Source organism: Nelumbo lutea, chromosome 5 (genome assembly GCF_056320005.1).
Source record: "Nelumbo lutea isolate HS-2025 chromosome 5, American lotus-T2T, whole genome shotgun sequence".
NCBI lineage: Eukaryota > Viridiplantae > Streptophyta > Magnoliopsida > Proteales > Nelumbonaceae > Nelumbo > Nelumbo lutea.
In genome coordinates, this window is record NC_142688.1 from 8,224,423 (window position 1) to 8,243,115 (window position 18,693).

General features: G+C 38.1%; 1 protein-coding gene across 4 annotated transcripts in view; it reads left to right on the forward strand.

Annotated features, from left to right (window-relative positions):
* Nucleotides 1–18,693, forward strand: part of LOC148850162 (transcription initiation factor TFIID subunit 4b-like) — a 35,296-nt gene that overhangs the window by 3,265 nt on the left and 13,338 nt on the right. Inside the window, exons 3-11 of one of the 4 annotated variants that reach the window (XM_088943116.1) lie at nucleotides 8,825–9,360; nucleotides 9,468–9,563; nucleotides 9,646–10,710; nucleotides 14,109–14,239; nucleotides 14,372–14,459; nucleotides 14,606–14,741; nucleotides 14,863–14,918; nucleotides 14,990–15,046; nucleotides 15,118–15,261. In XM_088943116.1, the coding sequence (XP_088799242.1) occupies nucleotides 8,825–9,360; nucleotides 9,468–9,563; nucleotides 9,646–10,710; nucleotides 14,109–14,239; nucleotides 14,372–14,459; nucleotides 14,606–14,741; nucleotides 14,863–14,918; nucleotides 14,990–15,046; nucleotides 15,118–15,261 (2,309 nt within the window). Of the gene's footprint in view, nucleotides 1–8,824; nucleotides 9,361–9,467; nucleotides 9,564–9,630; nucleotides 10,711–14,108; nucleotides 14,240–14,371; nucleotides 14,460–14,605; nucleotides 14,742–14,862; nucleotides 14,919–14,989; nucleotides 15,047–15,117; nucleotides 15,262–18,693 lie in introns of all 4 variants that reach the window. The other 3 variants (XM_088943115.1, XM_088943117.1, XM_088943118.1) reach the window with 3 other exon arrangements.

An 18,693-nucleotide genomic window follows, 5' to 3' on the forward strand; every position in this document is an offset into this window, starting at 1 on the left:
AAGGATACTTGGCACATCTTGTATTATAACTCATTCTTATGAAAAAGGATTATTTTTTACCATTAAAAAAATTGTCATTGGCAGATCAAATGTAGAAATGGAGTACAAATTATGTTCTGTATGGTTTATGCGTTAACATGGTACATAGATATCGTGATTAGGTTTGCTCAAGTATAAATACCTTGAAGTTTCCACAGGAACAGTATAATGCTCTCAATTTTCTGATGCACATTAGCACTGGGCATGCCATCTAGAACCTTTTTGAATGTAATATTTCCAATGATGAGGCAACAAGCACTAGAAGATACAGCATGTTGCATTTCTGAGTAATGGATGACCAGAAAAGACTACAAAGTTTCATTCTTAAATATTAGGACTCTTTGAATCATTTGATAGGATATTTTGTGAATACAGTCATTGTTTAATATTTTATGGACCAACTTTAGTTTCAATATGGGTTGGATTAGTTATTACTTTGTTTGTTTAATATGTTTTTAAAATCCCTTGACTTGTCAAAAGTATTATTTATTTTTCCATAAAAACAATTTTATGATAAATATTTTATTTAAATTAAAATAACTGTCATGGAACTTTAGGAAGCAATGTGGAAAGAAATGATTAATCATTGTTGGCCAATTGAACATGTTTCAATGTGCTCAATGTTGGGCGCTCATGTTTTCTGAGTGAGACATTTATCAATAATAGCAATAGAAAAGGACATTAACCATCCAAAATGTTTTTGATATAAATCAGCAAGACATACAGATTTGCTGAACTGTAGAGAGACTGGGCTGAATGGGCCCTAGCCCATTATTGTCTTATTATTAGTTATTCCTAGTTGCTTTGTTTGTTAATGGGCCTTTCCTTTATGGGCCTGTTTATCATTTTTTGTATGTTTTTTAAGCATGTTGATGAACTGGACGCCCACTTAAGGGAAGAATTGTAATCTGTTCAATCTTAGTAAGATTAATAAAAGATAATAGAGGTAGAAGAGGAGTCTATTGTATTCTTCTTCTTCTTCTTCTTTCTTGCTGTCTTCTTCTTCCTTTTCTTTCTTTGCTATGATCTGAAATTATTTTACAGAATTGTATTAGATTGAATCACATCTTGGTATTAGAGCAAGTCTTCCTTCCTTCTTTTTGTTTTTCTTTCTTTTCCCATACACCTTTTGATTAGAAGAGTGTATGGAGAGATAAGTTGCTGATTGTTCAGAGAACTTTTATGCCTAGTTGGTAGAGGGTTTGGAGAGTTAGAATTTGGCTATAGATTGGCAAGAAAGTGAGGCTGTTGATTTTTTGCCCAAAACCCTAGCCAATTAGAGAGTTTCTAGTTACAAGGTAAAGAGTGATGCAGTAGGGCTGGAACAAACCAACACAACACCCCAAGGAATCACTCCAAGGGGTCCTAGAATCACTCTAGGGTTTGTAGGAATCACTCCATGCAGCAAGAGAGCTCTTAAGAAATCTTCATTCGTTCATTCACTCCACTCCTTGTCTTGTCCATCAAGAAACACAATAACTTTCTACCTACTAATGCAAATAAACTAAAAATTGAAAGATAAGCCCTACTAAGCTAGAGGAACAAGATGTTATAGTTCAGGCCCACATAGGACTAGTTAAAATGATGAAAATACCCCTGACCAGCTCAGTCCAAGTTCCAAGATTCTTCTCCATGCCAAATCAGAACCTGTTTGTTGGCTTTCTTATTGCGAGAATAGGTCTTATAATGCTTGAACCAATCCCCATCATCTCTCCCCGGCTTGAAAGAACTTGGCCCTGGCGAGTTAAAGGCATGATATTGCTCATAAAGTTCTGGATTAAGATGATACAAGTCTTCAGTTGTAATCCGTGAACATTCTGAAAGGGGTAGATTTTTCCACTTTACAAGAAACTTTTGGTAACCTCCACTTGCTGTAGAAATCAACTTCTCATCAAGGATGTCTTCAGGCACATCATAAATGGAACCAAGTGCAGGGGCAGCTTAGGCAATGGGGCTGTGGGACAATCACTATGGCCATGATGTGCACTTAGGTCTTCAACATTGAAGATTGGGCTAATTCCCATTTCACTTGGCAGCTCTAGGACATAAGCATTGGAACTAATCTTCTTAGTGATCCTATAGGGACCTACACTCTTGGAGTGAAGCTTCTTATAAAAGCCCTTAGGAAAGCGTTCTGGACGTATACGCACCATAACCATATCACCCTCCTAAAAATCAGCTAGGCGCCTATGTAAATCAGCTTTGGCTTTGTATGCATCATTGCTAAGAGCAATCTTGCACCTTACTTCATCATGAATTTCTCTCATGTGGCGAGCAAAGCCTTTGGCCTCTATGCTAGTCCTGGCTTTTTGTGGCAAAGACATTAAATCAATAGGCCTCTTAGGCTAAATTCCAGTAACTATCTCAAAGGGACTTTTTCCAGTTGACTTGTTGACTGAACTATTGTAAGAAAATTCAGCCATAGGTAGGATGAGATCCCACTTGGAAGTATGGTCACCAACTAAGCAACGTAGCAAATCACCGAGGCTTAGGAATGGCAATGGGGCCTCGTCCTTGCCCCGTAGTTAAGATAATTTGCCCCGTCCCCACCCTCGGGGACAGGGAATCCTAGAATTTTCCCCGCTCCAAGGCAACTACTTAAAAATTATCTATTTTATGGACAATTTACACAGGATATAGGAATTTGGGGATATTTTAGGAACTGAATTATAATATTTTAGGGGTAATTCAAAAATTGAATTATGGGATCCTAGGATTTCAAGAATTTAGGGAAAAACTTAGAGATATTTCAAATATCAATATTAAACCTAGAGATATTTTACTAATTTACCTTTGGGTTCGGGGCGGGTTTGGGGAATTATATATAAAACCCGTCCCCGCTTCGTCCCCGGTTCGGGGAAAATATTTTTTCCCTGTCCCTACCCCTTCCCTGTTTAGGATCGGGGAAAACCCGCCCCAAAACGCCCCGGTTTTATGGGGGAAATTGCCATCCCTACCGTGGCTCCTATTAACTACCTCAGTTTGGTCATCGGTCTGAGGATGGAAAGAAGATGAGAACTTCAACTTTGTATTGAGGAGTTTCCAAAGTGTCTTCCAAAAGTAACTTATAAACTTAGCATCACGATCATAAACAATAGTAACAGGAAAACCATGTAAACAAACAATTTCCCTAAAGAATAGGCTTGCCACATGTGAGGCATATGATGTCTTACTGCAAGGAATAAAGTGGACCATTTTTCAGAACCTGTCTGCCACAACATAAATTGAATCATGACCCCTTATTGTCTTCGGCAGACCTTAGGACAAAATCCATATAGAGATCTTGCCAAGGTTCATGTGGAATTGGTAAAGGGGTGTAAAACCCTGTATTTTTCTTTCTCCCTTTTGCCAATTGACAAATTCTGCACTACTTGATCACACAATCAGCATCAGCCTTAAGGCTAGGCCAATAAAAGCGATCTTCTACCATAGCAATGGTCTTGTCCCGACCAAAATGCCCAGCAATTCCACCTGCATGTAACTCCCATATAACATAATCACGTAGTGAGGTGTTAGGAACACACAAGCAAGTTCCCTTGAACAAATAACCATCATGGATAGAAAAGCCAGGATATGCAGATTGTTGTGCAGCTTATAAAGAACCATAAATGATGCTGAAATTCTTGCTACCATCATAATCTTGCTTCAAATGATCAAACCCCACAACCTGTACATACATAGAATGAAGTATATACACCACTTGGCTCAATGCATCGGCTACTCGGTTCTCGGCACCAGCTGTATGCTTAATAACAAAGTTATATTCTGCTAAAAATTCATCCCATTTCTAATGTCAACTATTAAGATGCTTTTGAGATTTGAGATATTTGAGTGCCTCATGATCTGAGTACAAGTTTCCTTGAATGGCGTATAATTCTTTGTCATATGTGGAGTACTTTTGTCTAGCTTTATTAAGCTTTTCACGATGAAAAGCTATAGGATGTCATTCTTGCATAAGCACACCACTTACTCCAACTTGGGGAGCATATTTTTGAAAAGTTGGAATTGTAACATTGGGGTCTCAGTCTTCCTTTGCTTGATAGTCTCAAAGGCTTTAGTTGCAGCCTTAGACCAAACAAATTCCCCCTTTTTCATAGCTTCTATAATTGGTGCCATAATAGTGCTGAAATTCCTTATGAAACGCCTATAAAAAGTAGCCAATCCATAAAAGCTTCTCACTTCATGGATGTCAGTGAGAGTGGGCCAATCAAGTATAGCTTTCACCTTGTCAGGATCAGCCTTGGCACCTTCAGAGGATATAACAAATCCTAAAATGATAACAGTAGGTGTCATAAAAGATAATTGGTGCCATAATAGTGCTGAAATTCCTTATGAAACGCCTATAAAAAGTAGCCAATCCATAAAAGCTTCTCACTTCATGGATGTTAGTGAGAGTGGGCCAATCAAGTATAGCTTTCACCTTGTCAGGATCAGCCTTGGCACCTTCAGAGGATATAACAAATCCTAAAATGATAACAGTAGGTGTCATAAAAGAGCACTTCTTTAAGTTGATGTAGAGCTTTTCCTGGTGTAAAACTCTCATCACTTGACGTAAATGGTGAAGATGATCATCAAGAGTATGACTGTATATAAGAATGCCATCAAAATAAACAACCAAGAAACGACCAATAAAAGGACGAAGTACCTGAGTCATAACTCTCATGAAAGTGCTAGGAGCATTAGTTAAGCCAAGAGGCATAACCAACCACTCATAGAGGCCATCATTTGTCTTAAAAGCAGTTTTCCATTCATCTCCAAGTCGAATCCTAATTTGGTGATATCCGCTTCTAAGATCAATCCTAGAGAAAATTGTAGCTCCGCTCATCATATCCAACATGTCATCTAAGTGTAGAATAGGGAACCAATACTTGATTGTAATCTTGTTGATTGCTCTGCTATCAATGCACATCCTCCATGAGTTATCCTTCTTGGGAGTGAGTAGAGTCAGTACAACACATGGGTTGAGACTCTCTCTAGTGAAGCCTTTCTTCAATAGATCATCCACTTGCCTCTTCAATTCAGCATGTTCTATGGGATCATCCGGTGTGCAGGCAAATTAGGTAGTTGAGACTCGGGAATCAAGTCTATTGCATGTTGGACATCACGTAGAGGTGGTAATTCATCATACAACTCCTCTGGGATCAAATCTGAAAAATCAACTAGTAAGTCTTCAACCTCTTTTGGCACCTTTGAAATAGGGGCATGTGCTGGTTTATTCACTTCTTTCACTATTAGGGCATGGACAAGGCCTGATTCTTTGCTTTGGGTATTGACTATGGGAAGCCTATGATGCTACATTGTGACAACCAAGCTGCTATCAACATTGCACATAATCTTGTTCAGCATGACAAAACTAAGCACAAAAAGGTTGATAGGCATTTTATACAGGAGAGAGTTGCTTCGGGAGAAGTCTACCTGCCATTTATTGCTTCTGAAGAACAGTTGGCTGATGTTTTGACAAAAGGTGTTCCCAAAGGAAAGCTGATACACTATATAAGCAAGCTGGGCATGATTGATATCTATGCTCAGCTTGATGGGGAGTGAAGAGAGGCTGGGCCGAATGGGCTGCCAATTGTTGTCTTATAATTAGTTCTTCGGTTCTTCCTAGTTGCTTTGTTTGCTAATGGGACTTTCCTTCATGGGCCTGTTAATCCTTTTTTATGTTTTATAAGTGTTGATGAGCTGGCTGCCCACTTAAGGGCAGACTTGTAATTTGTTCAGTCTTGGTAAGATTAATAAAGGATAAGAGAGGAGACTATTGTACTCTTCTTCTTCTTTCTTGCTGTCTTCTTCTTCCTTTTCTTTCTTTGCTATAATCTGAAATTATTTACAGAATTTTATTGGACTGAATCACATCTCAAAGTGATTGATATGAACACTCAGAAAAATATAAATCCTTCAGCTCTTGTGATAATTTGTACTTTGCAACAGGAATGACATTATCACTAATGGTTTAATTTACTAGATGTACTTTGTTCCAGTGTTTTAAAACGCGGAGGCGTGAGATGTGAGGCATAAGCCTCCTCGGGTTATGAGGAGGATGAAAAGGAAGGGGGGATCTCATTTTTTCTTTATTTTTAATAAAAATCTTTTATATTGAGAAGAATATAAAAGATTTTTATATTCTTTTATAAAAATATAAAAGGGGGCGGGCCCCCCAGCCGAAGGGACAGGGGGCAAACCATTTTTTTCCCCTTATATTTTCTTTTCTTTTCTTTCCTTTTCTCTTTTTTTCTTCTCTTTCCTTTCCTTTCCTTTTCTTTCCCTTTCTTTTCTTTTCCTTTCCTTTTTTTCTTTTTTTTTTTTTTCTGTATTTTCATATCAGATGTGCATGAGGCACAAGAGGCGTACGCCTCTAGCACTCCTCATGAGGAAACCAGGTGTACACCTCCCACGCCTTTTAAAACACTGGTTTGTTCTGTTACTGATGAAAAATTCAAATGTATTTGCATGTGTATCTTGTTTGTGCATTCACATGCATGTATCCACTTGTCTTCTCAGTGTAAGCCGCTCCGGTGAGATGACAAAATCCTATCAAATTGCAATCTATAATTCAAAATGTTATTACAAGAAATGGTGCTGCACAAGTTAGTAGGAGACCATCTGAAGCAGAAAGGGATGGCTTAAAGGAAGGTGGTAAGATGGAAGCAGATCACATCTTTGAAATATATGTGGTATTAAGAGTTAGAAAGGATCAATAACAACACTAAGGATTCAATGTCTCCTAAGAATATTCCTAATGCAGTAAGAAGGTTTAGAAGGCAGAAAAATAGTTGGACCGTTTACGTTTCAAAAATCTTTGCCATATTGAAAGGGGGCTTATTTGGTGTTGGTAAGAGGGTAAAGAAGACAATGAGAGTTATCAAGAGAAGTAAAGAGCCCATGTTTCATCCGCTGGAGAGGTTGAGTAATTACACAGTTTAATGATGAAATATTAAGTCGAAGACGTGTTCTTTGGGTGTAGGGCTTTACTCATGTTTGGAGGTTTGGTTTTGGTGGGGTGTGCGGATTGGCAGAAGGTTTTGGGAGTTAAGGGTTTGTATCTTATTGCTGTCTGCATTTTGGGGGGTCTGATGCAGTCAGTATAGGGTGTTTTATTGTTCCTTGTTTTTTGGGCCTTGGGATTCGTATCTCTGTTGGTTAGAGGAGGAAATTGGCTTTGGTTTTTTCTTTTTCTTTTATAGGTGATTCCTTATCACCTCTATTCTAATCTCTGTCTACTCTTTCTTAATAAATTTTCTTTTTTATTTACTACCACAAAAATGATATCCATAATACAAGATGCCCAAACTCAGCCACAGATTTCATGCTTACTAGAAGACTAGATAGTTAAACCTCTTGCATATGATGCTGATCCAAAAAAAAGAAAACCTCTTGCATATGATCCTAAGCCATATGCTTGACATTCTACAATGTTACTTAAAGGACATCCCATCTCCTCCTCCTCCTCCTCCTCCTCCTCATCATCATCATCATCCAAACCTTATCCCAGCTATATGGGTTTGACTACATGAATCCTGTACCGTTCTGTTTAATGCTAGTGTGAGCTCATCTTGCACCACTGGTCGAAGCCCAGATAAAGGAGGGTTTAGGGATGCAAATGGATCATATCGGATTTGAATTAGTGTACATCTGAATCTGCTCTGATAATGTAAATCCTATATCTGCTCCGATCTGATGATCCGATGGATCTTACAAATGGTAATATGAATTCGAATTTGCTAAGGATGTAGGATATCCATATTTGATCTGATCTGGTTTAATCACCCATAGGTCTAAATTTAAGAAACTATTAACAGGAAAAAAACAAAACAGTCTATATAAAGAAAAAAAAACACAAGCATTTTTTCAACCATTTTTGTCATATATATATTTTACACAAAATGGGGGCATACATGTCTTTTTACAAAACAACATAAATAATATAAAAATTCAAATTACAAAATGCAACGTAAATATATTTATAAATAATATGTATGTCTTGGATTGGATAGGAGCAGATCCGAATCCAATTCAATTATTAAATGGATCCTATTTTTTTGACGCGATCCAATCCAAAAATCTGACAGAGGGATATCTGAATCTAGCAAATTAGGATCAGATTTGGATTCAAATTGGATCATGATCCAGTCCATTTGCACCTCTAGGAGGGTTCTGTCAGATTGGAGTCAGCACTAAAACGATTGCCAAACTCTCATGAAAATGAATAACCATAAACCATTATAATTAAAAAACATATTAACAAGTCAAAATGGCTTTGCTGAGGCGTATAACACTAAAATTAAGTTCCAGTTTTGGTTAGGTTAAGTATTATAAAGGGACTATTTGATAACTGCTCAATTGTCTGGTTGAATTGCTTATTTGTTTTCTTTTAGTGGATAGTCATACAATGAAACATATAGGGGGTAAAGTAATTAACCTCAAACATTCCATTCAGTCATAAGGAGCTTGCACCCTACATTGTTTATCCACTAAAAGGAAAAGTGATAAGCAATTCAGTTCAGCTAATTCAGCCATTATCAAATAGTCTCTAAGATGAAAATTTGTTTGGAAGGATTAATTGACAAACACACACACACACACACACCCCTAGAAAAAGTGTCTTTGTGCAGCTGTACATGGGTAGGTATCTGCAATCTGCATAACTCAAAGACATGCATGTAAACATCTGGTAATTCCAACCCCAAGTCACACTGCACAACTCAAATGCATGGGTAGGTGTCTGCATAACACAAATACTGATTCCAATGTGCCTTTCATGAAACATTAATGGGAAATGCGGCAGATTTACCCCATAATGGAAATCCTACATCCAGTCAATTGTTTCCACAGTGGCAAACTTCTAACCAGGAAGAAAGTAATACCTGCCAAAATCAGCAAGAAGAACCAAGGAATCTGCAACCACAAGAGCAGTGTAAATCTGAAAGTGACCCAATGCAACATGGATCTAGTGCGAACGAGCAGAGTTCACAAGAACGTGCTCAACTTCCTTTGCAACAGAAGCAGTCCACTGATCAGCAGCAACAGCAGCAGGAAGAACAGACTTCCCCCCAGTTTTCTCAAAAAGGTGGGGTCCAATTATCAGAACAAAATCCTGTCCACTTTTCAGAACAAGACAGAATGTTGCACACTGATACTCAGCATCCCCAATATCCGAAATTACAGAAGACAAACAACCAACAGGCCCTGCCAGCAGACCTGGCAAATAATCCAATATCCCGTAGCAAACAAGTACCATTTGGTTTGTTGCTGCCTGTCATACTACCCCACCTTGATAAGGATAGAGCTATGCAGCTTCAGACACTTTTTGCTAAATTGAGGGTGAGTCTTTAGCATTTTTTGTTAGATATTCATTTTTTCTTGTCTGAATTGAAATCGGTTATTCTATTGTTCATCCTACATTTCATTGCAATTACTTTTGTTACTAGAAAAATGAAATCAATAAAGAGGGCTTTATCAGGCTCATGAGGAGTATTGTGGGGGACCATATGCTCAAACAGGCAGTATCCAAGGTACAAATGCAGGCAAGTGGATCAGTAATCTATATAGTCTATTGTTGTTTTGATGAACTTAGCAGTCTGGTAACTAAAGCATGTATTACATCAGGAACTATCTAAAACTCAGGCTGCTCAGAACCCACAGACAGGTTCCCACCAATTCCAGTTACAATCTCAAGCTTCTTCTCATCATCAACAACAACATCATCATCAGCCTCAGCCTCAATCTCAGACTCAGCCACAGCCACAGACACAGCCACAACAGCAACAACAGCAACTTAAAATGCCATCTCTTACTACATCGCAGTTCACCGATCCACATTCATTTTCACAACTTCAACAGAAGAGCCAGAAATCAGCAACTGACCTGTCTCAGGTTCCTACTTCAACAGTTCAAATACAGGCCGATTCAAATTTCTTGACCACAGAGAACAATACTCAAAGGTCCAGAGATACAGAAAGCCAGTCAGATTCACAGGGAACACATGTGAGCAAAATGTCTTCAGCCAACATGAGCATGGTGAAGCAGGAAAGGGAACTACCTACAATTTCAGTGCAAGGACTTAACAAACAGCAGCAACAGCATTTACACCTTCCACAGACATCCTTCACAATGTATGGGGGCACAGTTGGTAATTATCATTCTTCTCATGCCTATTCTGGGCCACCTATTAGTGGTGCAGCAACTTCTTTGAAATCCCAAACTCAAGATTCACAGATGAGGCAAGTTCCACTTCATCAAAGTATGGTTTCAACTCAAATAGGAGGGGCAACTCAACCTGTGAACATGACGAGTGTGGCAAAGTATGAGATGCAGAACTCTCCTAATGAGCCAAAGAGATTGCCAACTGGACCTCTTTCTCACTTGTCCAGTCATTCAACATTACAACAAAATCCAGTTCCATGGCATTCAGCAATTAAAGAGCAGAAAATTGGTGCTCCATCATCAATACCTTATATAAAACAAGAACAAGCTGAGAAGACTGCTGAGCAGCCGCACAAATCTCAGTTGTCGGCTCCCCAGGGTTCATCTTCTTTTGCCACTATACAGGCTGAGCAGGAGGAAATCACAGATAAGCCATCTGCTAGGATGTCCTTTTCGACATCCACAAGTATGGTGCCCACAAATTTAGTTTCCAGTACCATGTCAGCACAACTGGAGTCCACAATGCAGGTAAGGTTTTTTTTAGTCAGGGATGTCTGTGCTTAAGCAGACTACAGAATTATGATAAAATGACTTAGTTTCTTATGGATTCTTCCATAGCCAAAATATATTCTGAGCATGGACATTTATATTTAATTTGTAAGAAATAAAATAAGACAAAATCCCTATGGTTCTGTTGATTTGTTGAATACAAAGATGGAGGAGGTTAAGCAATTACCTGCAATTTATTTTTGGTTTGGTAAAAATAAACAATTTTATCTTGGAAAGAGGAGGAAGAAGACAAAGAAATGACAACTCCTTAAAAGAGAAGAGAGGCCTGGGAAAATGCATTACAATCTGGTTAGGGTTCAGGCCCATTGAAAATTTGAAAAGTTGAGGCCAACTCCTCAGCTTACCTACATAACATGTGATATTTACATGGATCCTTGCTCCATGATCTTATTTACCAAGCTCGAATGCCTTCCCACTTCCCATCTGTCCATCCCATGGCAATGGTCCACTCCTAGCCTCTATGCAAGACCCAATCATCATCCCCACAAGAATTCTTCCTACCACTGCTGAAAAGACCGACATTGTACTTCTTTCATGGTTCATATCCCCCTAAACTCTACCATTGTCAGAAGGCTCAAGATTACCTAGAAAACAATTACCAAAGTTAAACTTCAACATAGTGCAAACCTTCTCTCATATCATACTAGCTTAGAATGACATCCTATTCAATGACAGTATGCTAGCATATAGCTTAAAATAAATGGTTCCAAGTCAATGAAGCCACAGGCCCACAGTTACAGTGTATAAGATACAATTGCAATATTTACTTTGCTCTCTAAACATTTTACTGATATCAAGATTTAAGAGACAGTAACTAAGTGTTCCTTATTCATTGGACATGCCTCATTCACTAACCTCATTTGTGATTTTCTCAGCTAAAATGCACACTTTTTGGATGGGTTAAGGATTTCCAAGTGATTGTTTAGAAAAACTGGAATCTTGTGGATGCTATCCTGTGGTCTTAAACAGAAGAAACTAGAATACATACACATTTATTTTATCACAGTGTGTAGCACATCAGAATCAGATCTCCATAATGGAGGAACTAAAAGAATCCCAGCAGACTTATTCTTGGGGCTGACATGCAGTGGCTGGCGATGCCCCACAAAGAAGTTTGGTGGTATAAGAGTTGAGGGTCCTGGAAGCAGGCTGCCATTTGGTAATCCTGGTCCTTCTGGAGTTGGGTTCTATAAGGATTTCATGGGCAATGTTTTATTGAGCTGTCCTGGTCTTATCGATGCAGGAAACTTACTGCAACTTCAGCTCTTTTCTTTGTTGCCGGGGTTGTAATCGGTTTTCTTATTGTATAATCACTGCAAGCCAAGTTGTGATCATATGTTTGTCTGCTATATGAGGTGGTTCCTAGATTCTCATATATCAAGTTAGAGAAACAAGATCACGGATGCTGGGCTAAACAGCTCACTAAGATGGGCTCATAAATCAGCAAATATCTCATTGATTCATTTGCAAGTGGAGAGAGGCCCACTGAACCCCCCATCACTTGACTCACTTCTAGTTGAAGGGTTATGTGCTTTCTCCTTCGCACTAATAAATTTCTTTGATTGTGAATACTGATCAAGAACCAAAAAAGGAGAAGAAGAAAATAATGTTTTTTAATTCATGGGGTTACACAATGGGGGTTGCCTATCTCCCCTAATCCTGGTGACAGCAGGATTTGATCCCAAAGTTTCTACTTCAACCAGTCAGAGAACTTATCAACCAAGCTATCATCAGTTGGTAAGAACAAAATAATGTTAGTTGCATTCAAACAACCTAATCCTAATAGCTTGGATTAAAAATATTAAATATCCATAGGAATTAAGGTACCAACCTGGCAGTGGCAATGAGGACACTAAGCAATTTACAATGGAGACATTTTTAGAATGAGCCAGGAAACCATTAATTTATTTATATTACAACTCTTTGGAACATGTATGTGATTCATCTAGTGGAAAAGGATGGAAGGGTTGAAGGGAGCACAAAAGGTATGACCATTAGGAGGTAGACGGGGAGGGCAATGTTGAGTTATAGATACTGAAAATGGGTAAAGTTGAATTATTATAAGAAAAATCATGGAATAAAAATTTGTTCTGAGTTACATGTTGGTAAAATTGTGTCTTCTTCAAATTTCTTATTATTTTGCTTTCCTTCTTCTAATCTCAGATCAGAAATAACTTTCTTGTTCTCTTTGGTCTCATATCTGGGTCTCTTTCTCATGATTCAGATCCTTCTTCATCTACCATCTTTCTCATCCTACATAGATTAAGTGATCAGTGACCTAGATAGCCATAAGTTAACCTAATACTAGGATTTGATCCCAATGTTTCTACTTCAACCAGCCAGAGAATGTATCAACCAAGCTATCATCAGTTGGTAAGAAGAAAATTGGTTAAAAATATTAAATATCCATAGGAATTAAGGTACCAACCTGGCAGTGGCAATGAGGACACTAAGCAATTTACAATGGAGATATTTTTAGAATGAGCCAGGAAACCATTAATTTAAATAATTTATCTTACGACTCTTTTGGAACATGTATGTGATTCATCTAGTGGAAAAAGATGGAAGGGTTGAGGGGAGCACAAAAAGGTATGACCATTAGGAGGTAGACGGGGAGGGCGATGTTGAGTTATAGATACTGAAGATGGGTGAAGTTGAATTTTTATAAGAAAAATCATGGAATAAAAATTTGTTATAAGTTACATGTTGGTAAAATTGTGTCTTCTTCAAATTTCTTATTCTTTTGCTTTCCTTCTTCTAATCTCAAATCAGAAATAACTTTCTTGTTCTCTTTGATTTCATATCTGGGTCTCTTTCTCATGATTCAGATCCTTCTTCATCTACCATCTTTCTCATCCTACATAGATTAAGTGGTCAAGGACCTAGATAGTCATAAGTTAACCTAATACTAGAATTTGTGTAATAACTAAACTAAAGCTAAACATATATAGTTACTGAATACCCTTGTGGCTTCCTATATTGGATATTTTAAAATTCACTATGCAAATGAGTTTTTTCATTATTTTTCAATCACATGGCGTATTTAAGGAAGCACCAGGTGTTAATATTTGGTGGAGACCACTGACCACCACAGCCTGGATCATTAGTTTTTCTAATCCCTCTCAAACATTACATAAATAGTACTTAATAAAACCCTTATTACCTGATGCTTTCTAATTTAATGTCTGCATAATGCATTAATTAATAGCTTGTACATTTTAGTATGAAAGATTTGCTCCCTCCAATGCCAGTTTATAGAGGTTGTACTGTAAATTGTTGTCTTCTATCAGATGTTGATTGTTTTTTACTGATACGATTTATATTTCCCCTTTTCATTGCTTTGGTCTTCTTGTTAGATGAGGAGCCAAATCCCATCTACTGCCACTCCAGTAGGGGTTGGACCTAATGTGAAGACACCCCCAAAGAAATCTTCTGTTGGCCAAAAGAAACCTCTTGAATCACTTGGCAGCCCAACACCCCCATCAAGGTGAATTAGTTCTCTGTTTCATCAGAATTTATCAAAAAAAAAAGTTTGATTATGTGCAATGGTTTATGCATCCTTGATCTAGATTCTCATTTAACACTGATTTGTCATAATGTTTCATGTGATACAACACAGTAAAAAGCAAAAGGTATCTGGGGCCTTTCTTGATCAAAGCATTGAACAGCTCAATGATGTTACTGCTGTTAGTGGAGTTAATTTGAGGGTATGATATTTTCCATAGTTCTCAACTTCTCATTCACGACGTCATTGAATTTAATAAAAAAGTTAGCCATCTAATAATACACACTTGAAAGTTGGAATGCATACTTTTGAAAGATGATAATGCACTGGATTTTCTATTTCGAACAGGAAGAGGAAGAGCAGCTATTCTCTGGGTCTAAGGAAGAAAGTCGGGCTTCAGAGGCAACTCGAAGGGTTGTGCAAGAGGAAGAAGAAAGATTAATTCTGCAGAAAATACCTCTTCAGAAGAAATTGGCACAAATCAGTTAGAAACTCTTTGTCCTTCTCTTTGAGTAATATTTTTGTAATATCATCATATCTGTGCATTTTTGCTGCATGGGAAAATGGGTTGCATGATTAATATCTTTTTCTGATGTTATTGGCAGTGTCTAAATGTGGCATCAAGAATATAAATAATGATGTAGAACGCTGCCTCTCATTGGTGAGATGCTAACTTAGTGTCTTTCTCTATAGTAGTGCATTTAGATGTTCTAATTTCACTTGAATCTACAGTCTGTGGAGGAGAGAATGCGAGGCTTGATCAGTAATCTAATCAGATTATCAAAGCAGGTAGGCATTTTTCTTTTTGCTCACTTTAATTGAATATTTTCATATTCCTAATTTAATTGAAATTATTGTAGAGGGTTGATATTGAAAAGCCAAGGCATCGGACTGTTATTACCTCAGATATTCAACGCCAAATTTTATTGATAAACCGGAAGGCCAAGGAGGAGTGGAATAAAAAACTGGCTGAAGAAGCTGAAAAGCTCCGAAAGCTCAATGAAGTATGTGAATTACTATAACCTACTATACTTTTAGCTTTATGTATGGGAAACAGGTTTCCACTTTCTTGTTGCTCTGGTTAATGTAGAATCTTATTTGTAGATATGACACTAAGATTTAGTGTTGCCTTGTGCAAATATTTTCTCTAGTATTTATTTTTTCCAACAAGTGGTGAATTTATATATATTAGATAAATGTACTCCTTGTTTTGCTTGTGCACAAGAATGAAGCAGATGATTATTTACATGGGGGAGTAGCAAGCACTTTGTGGAGGTGCTGTGGTAGGTTGGGAGTTCTGAATCCATACGATGCATATGATTCTTTTAATGTGGTGGATATATTAATTCTTCCTTATATGCGTGTGATTTTTTTTTTTTTGTGTGTGTGTGTGTGTAGGACTGTGGGTTATCCTTTGAAATTGTTATGTACTACTAGGAATCTAGCCATTATAACCATTGCCATCCAGAAGCAAACAAATCTGCTTCTTTCTTGTTTTTGTACTTAAATTATAGATGTCTTTATCTTTTCTACTTCCCTAGCTAGAGGTTGATACTAATAGGTTGTCAAGACAAGGCTTTTCTTTCTTTCTATTTTTTGCTACTATATTTTAGAGGTAGTATCCAAAATCTGGTGCTTGCTATAAGTGTGTTATTTAGTTTTTCTTTGGCTATTAAATTGTGGGGATGGGGATGGGGGAGGTTCAGTGGTATCTGCAATTAGTGTCTTTTTCTTAGAAATCCTAATTGTTATTTTTTGCTCAGTTTCTAGAAGCAAGTTTTCTGGGCATTGTGGGTAGCTGAAGTTGGTACCAAAGTGTATGCCTATGCTCAGATCTAGTGATGAGGGAGGTTTTGTTGGAGATGAGATCCTTGTCCTTCTTCAAAGGAGTCAGACTTATAACTCCCTTAGTTTGGATGGATCAATATAAAGGTGCTCTTTCACCATTATTAGGTGTCAAGAGAGTGGGAATGCTTGTGGTAGTATTCTTATCCCATCAGAGAGGTCAAGGTTTTGGCATCTGGGTTGATCCTTTTGTTGCAACCATGCCATTATTGCAAAGAGAGCTGCAAAATTAGTTTTTAACTTTTTTAAATATATATAGTAAAGGAAGAGAAATTTTAGACAAAACCTCTGCAGAATGGTCACCACCAAGTTGCAGTTGGAAGAAGCTGAATTTTGATAGTAGTTGCGTGGGTAATCTGGGACCATCAGGTACCAGTGGGGTAATAAGGGATGAGAACAGAAATATACTCATTTTATTCAAGTTCAATTGAGCAAGGTGATGTACTCAGATCAGAATTCTTGACAGCAACTTTTGGGTCGAGAAAGCTGTTAATGTCGACTGTATAGGGGTATTTTAGTCTTTGTTATTTATGTTTAAGTTGCTGATGTGTAATGTTCTATTAGTAGTTGTGTCCCACTTAAGTAGGGGCAAAGGAGACATTTTGTTATTAAATAGAAACATATAAATTGACCTGGCCGACTAGAGAGTGTATTCTCTCTTGTTCGAACCAGATTTTCTCCTTTATCTTCTTCTCTTCTCCTTCTTCTTCTTCTTCTTCTTCTTCTTCTTCTTCTTCTTCTCATCTTTCTCTTACTTCTACAGTCTTTATTCTAACAGAATTTAAGAGCAGATTGGATTATAATATGGTATCAGAGCTAGGTTGAGAAAATCGAATCTGTCCAGAATTCTGATCTTCACACATCCAGTCTAGGGTTTTCTATTTTTTTTCTTCGTCATCAGTTGGAGATAAGGGAAGGGGCTGAAAAGGAGTTATCGCCTTCTTCCCTTGGAGGTTTCTATGCCTCCAGTCATGCAGTTCGTGAGTGTTTGCTGTGGTTTGTAGGAAGCCCCTCCTAATCAATTAGGAGAAGAGGGCAGATTCGAGTGATGCAGTGGAGTGTTGAGTACAGATTGATTTTCTGGTGATTAGGTAAGTGATTTTTATGCAGTTTTTAGTGTGAATTAAATGGTGGATGTGTTCCAAGTCGTGTGGTGAAAATTCAGGTTGTAGGTACATAGTGGTCACTAAGACCATCAGAATACAGAGGGTGTTAAACCAACGCTACGTGGACGCCTGCGATGAATCCATAACCCATCGCACATTTGCGGTAAGTTCATTGTAGATCTGCGATTGCGATGAACTCGTACCCAAAACAAGTTGCAATGAACTTCGGCTAGCGCAAATCTGTGATAAAGCTAGGACACGTGTGGGTTTGCGATGAACCCCGGATACGTGCAGATTTACGATGAACCCTGAACACACACAGAGTTGCAATGAACCCGACACCATTACAAGAACCGCAGAATCACAGTAGATCGGGAATAAATGTCGGTTACACATGCATCTTTTAATTACGCATGTGGGTACGCATGCCAAATGATGATGTCACCCGTGCCACATCGGAATACTAGGGTCACATACAGAAGAATCCGGAAGAGACAGGATTCTCTAAATCCCTTAATAGTCAAACAAAAGAAAAGATCCCCTTTCCTAACAGGAAAGAACTTCTTCCTTGGTAACTTTAACTTTCTCTCTATGAAAGGGGAGAGCAATTCTTCCCTAGGGGGACAACATAATACAACCTTGACCTAGGGTTTCTGAGAAAGGGACTCTCCCTTCTCTCCTTTCTTCTCCTCCCTTCCCCATATCCTTTCTCTTTCCCGCCGCCATCTTTGGACCTTCAGAGACTGACCAACTTCCGCCTTACCATGGTGCAAACATAGGTTGTAGTGTGTTAGGGTTTGTGCAGGTTTCAGTGTGGTTTGAAGGGGGAGTGGTCTTCGAGTAGTCGTGTGGTAAGGTTGTGGTGTAGAGAGTGAAAAATTCAGCAATAATAGGTGTTGAGAGCAGTGTGGTATAGTGTGCAATGTGGTGAGAGTAAGAAAAATATTTTTTTTTTCAGCCATGGGAGACAATAGTGAAAGTAAAACTAGTGTGATGGTTCCCACCGACTACTTGAATGCTCAGATGACTTCTATCAAGTTGAATGGAGAAAATTATGTACCTTGGGCGAAATCTGTAAAAGTCTTCCTTAAAGCAAAGAAGAAAGTGAAGCACATAAGGAGGAAAAACCCTCTAATAAATCTCATGAGTATGGTGACTGGGAACAAGAAGATGCACAAATTATCACATGGTTATGGAATAGTATGGAACCCAAGATTAGTATGAATTTCATGTTTCTCGATACTGCCAAGGAAGTTTGGGACCGTGCTAAGAAGCTGTATTCGGGACAAGACAACACAACTAGAGTATATCAGTTGTATCAGGAATACTTTAATTTGCAACAGGGTAATCAGAGTCTTGAGGAATACTATGCTAGCATGAGAAACCTTCACATTGAGCTGAATGTGTATCACCTCCTTACCTCTGATGTTAAAATTCAGCAACAGCAAAGAGAACAACTAGATGTGACCAGATTTTTGGTGGGTC